This window comes from Suricata suricatta, chromosome 8, assembly GCF_006229205.1.
Source record: "Suricata suricatta isolate VVHF042 chromosome 8, meerkat_22Aug2017_6uvM2_HiC, whole genome shotgun sequence".
NCBI lineage: Eukaryota > Metazoa > Chordata > Mammalia > Carnivora > Herpestidae > Suricata > Suricata suricatta.
The window spans coordinates 109,570,152-109,576,618 of record NC_043707.1 but is presented as its reverse complement, the minus strand read 5'-3'; the positions used below and the strand labels follow the sequence as shown (position 1 = coordinate 109,576,618).

At 45.0% G+C, this 6,467-nt stretch overlaps 1 protein-coding gene across 1 annotated transcript in view; it reads left to right on the top strand.

The window, feature by feature from the left end:
* Positions 1-6,467, top strand: part of RIMKLA (ribosomal modification protein rimK like family member A) — a 37,044-nt gene that overhangs the window by 8,592 nt on the left and 21,985 nt on the right. Inside the window, exon 3 of the mRNA XM_029945838.1 lies at positions 5-110. Coding sequence (XP_029801698.1) covers positions 5-110 — 106 coding nt within the window. The remainder of the gene's footprint in view (positions 1-4; positions 111-6,467) is intronic.

Here is a 6,467-nt window from a genome sequence, read left to right as displayed (position 1 = left end):
GCAGGTGCAGATCCTGCGCGCTCTCCGGCAGCGCTGCTCCGAGCAGGACGTGCGCTTCCGGGCGGTGCTCATGGACCAGATCGCCGTCACCGTCGTCGGCGGCCACCTCGGTGAGCGAGGCGGGCCCCGGGAGGGCGGGGAGGCGCGCCGGGGTCCCCGGGAGCCGGCCGGTGAGCGCGCACACCCGGGCCTCCCCCAGCCAACTCTCCTTCCGGCCCCGCAGACCAGCCGCGCTCCCCCGCTAGCCCTCCTAGGGTTGGAGAAAGCCCCTAGCCTTGAGCGCTTCTTTAGACCACCACCATCTGCCCCGAGGCCAGGATTTGAGAACGGAATTTCACCTACTTAGGGGACTTTGGAGAGGAACTCGAATTCACCTGAAGCCGCCCGGAGGTCCGAGGAAAATCAAGCTGCTAAACCCAAATTTGCCAATTCCGCCCGCATCCGTAACCTGTCAGTATAGCTTTAGGGAAACCCTCACTAAATTTACAAAATTGCCGTTAAGGTGAATGTTTTTAAAAAGTTTTCCAGGAGCGTGTAAGCGTCAGTAATGCACTACATAGACCATCATTCCCAGACTAGGAACCTACATAGGGGGAGAAATTTACGATTGGAGTCACCTCTTGAGTGTGTAAGTGGGAGAATAGACCGTTGCTGGCTTTTCTTTCAACTCATCCTTCTTCCTTAAAGTGTTGAATTCTGATTCCAGAAAAGCCAAGCCTTCAGGTACAGACCATTCTGGCCTCAAATTTCTCCATGTTGTGTCCAAGACACATTTTTGGGTAAGACATGGTAATCATCTGTGACCCTAACTTCAAAAGGTTAAGTATGTTTATATATATTCTTAATTATCTTTAATACAAGCGATCTATGAAAGGAATCCGTGGCTTTTAGGAACCTCCCTCTGGTTTGCAGTTTGAGTCGCTCCAGCCTCCACACTCTGGAAGTAATCCAGCTACTTCAGGGGGATCAGACATAGGGCTGGGGGTGGGAGGAATTAGGGCCCAGTTTAGGGTGCTTTTGGGGACACCATTCATAGTATTTCAATCATACCTGGTTAAATAAGCTCATAATTCGTTATTCTTCTTTAGCCGAGGAGAGGGATTCCAAATTCTGAACAGGATACTTATAGGCATTTGAATGTGACCTGTGTGTAATTTAGATGCTTCATCCATAAATTTATCTAAACCCTTCATAAGTAGTATCAGATTGTATAGCCTGCTGGAGAAATATACTATAAACATTAGGTACCATACATTTAGTCTAAAACAGTGTGTCATCTGTAAGAGGTACTGTCTCTCTCTTCTTGATTTGCGAAAACTCTTTAACAGTTCCTGAATAAGGGGTCTGCAAAGCTGGGTTCTTACCACAGCCTTGCTGCTAACAAATATCTTGGCTTTGCCTTGGCCAGATCACTTTATGTCTTTGAATCTCACGTGTTTTGTTTATGAAACTAAGTGGTTCTTGCAGCTCTAAAATTCTTAAATGGAATAGTCTGTTAAGTTTACTGATCTAGATCTGGTATACATCTTTCTACCCCCAGGGTCAGTTTGTTTGCTCTTCATTTTATTTATTTATCTTACAGCTTCTAAAGATGCCATTTTTGAGATGCAGTCATTGAAATTCCACGTCATAATACTGTTGTAAACCCATCACGCATTCTGTGAAAGAGCCGGGAGACCCTGTTTTGTATCTAAAACCCCACTTTAGGGGCGCCTGGCTACCTCAGTTGGTACAGTATGTGGCTCTTGATCTTGGGGTTGTGAACTTGAGCCCTACATTGGGCGTGGAGATTATTTTTTTAAATGTTTTAAAAAAACATTTTAGAGTATTTGTCCTAGAAAAAGAGAACATGAAATTCTCAGTGCTGCAGAAAGCATTTAAACACTTTTGTTCAGTGTCTTAAAAGTTTATGGGAATTCATGTGTGACTATATCTCAGTCTATTCACAAACTGGGAAATACTGCTTTTTAAACCAGAAGAAAATATACATAGTTATTTGCCTAGTTGATGGAGAAACTGGACACAGGCATTTTTGGAAATATTAATTTTAATCTTTGGTAATTCAGAGATAGCCATACACAATTTATATCACATAAAACAAACCTATCAGATCACTATTTCCTCCGTCTAAAACAGTCAAAAGATTTGTCATAGGGGACACAAGGAAGAAAGATCTGTATGAAGAGTGATCTCGTTTGCTTGTTCAGTGCTGTAGATATGATCAGAATAGTGTCTTAAATAATAAGCATTCAATCTATATTTTTGAGTAGATAAAGATATGCACTCTCTTTCCCAGTTTCTTCTGTAGCCTTGGCGATTGGCTGAGCCAAGTCTTCCTCTGAAATGAACTCTGGAACATCCTGGCTTTGAAATACAGAAATAGTTACTGATATTAATGCCATTTCCCCTTTGAAAATGACTAAGTGAGAGCTGGGAAAGCCTTTGAGATCATCCATCCTGACCCTTTCATTTTACAAATGAAGAACCAGACGCTCAAAGATACTCAATGCCACCCAGCTAGTCAGCAGCTAATGACAGTTAAAGACCTGGTCTCCTGATTCCCAGCTCCGGATGTGGAATCAGTCTGTGCTAGGGCATCTGCAGCCTATGGTACCTTTCCCGTGGATGTGGACTTGAACTCAGCTAAATTACATTGAGGCGAGAGTGTGCATTTATAAAGTGATTTGAAAGTTTAGGAGTTTAATGCACCATCTTTACAAAGTCTTCATTCATACCATTGCTTCCTTCATTCCTTCTTGAGAGTAGTGTAGCGGTTGGTGCAGGAGTCAATATGGGCAGGACCTCAGCCAATTACTTCAGTTCTTTCCTGAGCTTCCCTCTGTGGAGGCTAGTGGGACCCTAGATCCAGAGACAGGAATTTTGGCTTCTATTCAGACAAGCGATGAAAAGTTGAGGATTTAAAGATTGCAGTTATTTTAAACAAGATAAGATAATACAAGTAAGCTGAAAATGCCATGCAAATGCAAGGTTTTGTGATGAGTGTTTTTTAAATGTTTATTTGAGAGAAAGAGTGTGTGTGTGAGCATAAGTGGGGGAGGGACAGAGAAAGAGGGAGACACAAAAATTCAAAGCAGGCTGTAGGCTCCAAGCTGTCAGCTCTGAGCCTGATGCAGGGCTTGAACCCATGAACCATGAGATCGTGACCAGAGCCGAAGTTGGATGCTTAGCTAACGGAGCCACCCAGGTGCCCCTGTGATGAGTATTTTTAACCAGTGACCTAGCTGCCCCCGCCTACATTTGGATGGGGTGCGTGGGAGGGAAGGGCTACTGGAAAGAGTGGAATGACCTGCAAATGACTGAAGCAACCCTATAGAAAACACTTTCCCTTCACCTTTCTGTGGGATGTAGCATCATGAGAACCAGGTCTATCTAGGTTCCTTCCTAGAGACAAGTCCTTCACTCATTCAATAAATATTTCTTAATTATTCCTACCCAGGACAGAGATGTGGTGCATATGTCACCAAAATGCACATAGTAATAGTGTCGTTGTATGTCAGGCAGAAGTTGAAGCTCTTTCTGCACATTAACTCTTACAAACGTCAGTAGGGGGTCTAGCACGTAGCGGTGGCTGGCGGCGAGGCCCAGTGCTCAGGAATTCCCGTCTCAGCACAATTCCTTCCTCTCTTCCGCTCCGCCCCATGCATCACATGCACTGACTTCACCGTGCCCCCGGCACTCAATTCCCTCAGCCCAAGGTGCCCATCTGGTGCAGTTCCTCTCACATGGCAAACTTTATTTTTTTCTTTTTTCTTTAAGTTTATTTATTTATTTTGAGAGAGAGAATGCATGCGAGTGAGAAAGAAGCTGGAAGAAAGGGAGAAAGAGACTCTCAAGCCGGCTCCATGCTCAGCACCGAGCCCAGCATGGGTGTCAGTCTCACGACCATGAGATCATGAGCTGAGCCGATATCAAGTGTCGGCTGCTTAACGAACAGAGCCACCCAGGAGCCCCTCATGTGGCAGATTTAGTCCTCCTTCACCCTCAGCTCGCATCACTCACCTCTGTACAGCTTTCTTGAACTCCCTCCCCTCCAGCAATCTCTTTCCCACTTGCTGCCAAGTAACATTGTGCATCCTTCTAAAATAGCAGCCATCATATTTTATTGTAATTTATCTATTTGCAAAGTCTGTCTTTGTCTCCCTAAACGACTGGGGATCCCTCAAAGGTATGTTCCAAAGCTGGCCTCTGTACATAGTAGGCCTCCAGGTAATGTTTGGATGATTGAGTGAAAGGCGTGAGAGGCTAATTTGAAGTGTATGAGCCTTTTACCGTAATTAGGTTCTGTTTGGGAGATCATAATTGGACGTGTAAGTGTTTTTGTGATGAGCCATTCTATGAGGACAGAGCCACCAGCATAAATTAAATTCTCTGTTCACCCACACGTCTTTACAATGGCAGTTTATTGTCTCAAAACACAAGTATGGTCACAAACTTGGGGATAGACCTCAGGACCAAAAAAATGCACCTGACCTGGAAATGAGGGTGTGTGGCAGTTTATATCTTAGGAGTAGAATGACTCAGCATTCCTTGTCTTCCTTTCAGAGCTGAAACCTTGGTGGCCATATGGCAATTTCTAGGTCAGGTTCTTTAAATTAAGGTGTTCTGAGATATTTCTCCTTGGTTTTTTGTGGTAATCAGCTGAGTAAGATTTAAGTGTTCGGGTGGGGGGAATCCGAACTGAATTTGATGCAATGTTCGTATCGCAGCCTTCCAGAAGATGGCAGAGGCCTCACAAAGAAGAGTGGGACTCCCATTGCTGCACAAGGAGGCCCTAGCAGGCAAGGGTACATACTAACCTTGTGCGTAGAGGTTGATCTTTGACCTCACCCTCTGCCCAAAGCAGGGTCTGACACTCTGTAATCTGAATAAGCTACCATACAGGACTAGTGGAAAAGTGTGAGAGTGGATGGAAGCATCTACCGCATACTGTCTCTTAACTGACATGAGCACTGAATGGATACGCCGTACCCCACAGGTCCGCATTTATATCAGTGGGCTGACGTCGAGGACTGAGGATGGACTGGACATGTACTTTGTGATTCTAACAGTAGTTTTTAGGGACACTTAATGAAATGTGTTAGAAAGAATTCTAGAACCGGTAGACTGGGGTCCTAGAAAAGAGAAGAGGTCCGAGGATGGGGCTCTGTGGCCCTCCAGTTAGTGGCTGGCAGAGAAGAGGAGCAGTCAGGAAGGAAGCCTCAGTATAAGGGACGAAGAGATCCAGGAGGGAGGGGTGTCCCGGAAGTCAAGTGGAGAAAGCATTAAAGAAGGAAGACATGATCAGACTGTCAGACTGCTGGTAGGTCAGGTTAGATGAGGAATGAGAATGGACCATTGGATTTAGCAACGTGGAGTTAGCATCAGTGTCCCTGATGAGAGAAGCTTCAAGAAGTAATGGAAACCGGTGAATATACACGCTGTCTTAGGAGTTTTGTTACAAAGGGAAGGTGTAAACTGAATTGATAGCCTGCTATGAACTGAATTGTTTCTCCCCCAAATGCTCTTTCTCGCTCTTTCTCCCTGCCATTTGAGGACACAGCAAGAAGGGAGCCTTCTGCAAGCTAGGAACAGGCCTCTTGCCGGAACCCAATCATGTTGGCACCCTGATGTCAGACTTCCAGGCCCCAGAACTGTGAGAAATACATGTCTGTTGATTAAGCCCTCCAACCTGTGGTATTTCGTTGTAACAGCCTGAGCTAAGACCTTGCTCAAAATGGAGATGGGTTTGAGAGGCTTTCCTTAAAGAAGACAGAAATAACGGCATGTTATACACCAGTGCAAATGATCCAGTAGAGAGAGAGAGAAATTGGTGATGTAGGAGAAAGAGGTGGATTGCTGAAGCAGAGCTTTATGAATGAGAAGGGGGAGGCAGAGTTGGAATCTTTTACATTATTTCAAGGAATTGGCTGAAGCTAGGAGCGAGGACAGTTCATCCATTATAAGAGAGAAGGTAACCTATATGGCCCAGGTGCCTGAAGGTGGATAGATGTGTTTGTAGGGGCTTGTAGTGAAATTCCTTTCTGATTGCCTCAGTTTCTCTCCTGGAAAGAAAAAGAGGGAAGGAGGAAGTAGCAATAAGAGAAAGTGAAGTCATTCTCTTAAGGTCAGGGAGAGTGAATGGACCAGGGAAATAGGGTGCTTGCCAGGCAGCAATAAAGATGCCCTTGAGACCAGTCAGCAGATTTACAGGAGGGCACACAAATTAGGCAGAGTTGGATCGGTCTAACCAGGGATGGGGTTGAGCCAAGCAAGAAACAGGTGCAAGATCAGAGGATGTACCGAAGATTTGAAGATGTGTGCTATGGTGTTTGACTATGAAATTTAAATAGGTTAAGATGGGAAATGAGGGTTCAAAGTGAGGGACAGTGAAAAGATGGGGATCCATGCTTGATAGTTCCTAGGGTCAAAGTTTGGCTAGAGTTGGGGTACTAGAGAGAGTAAGCTGG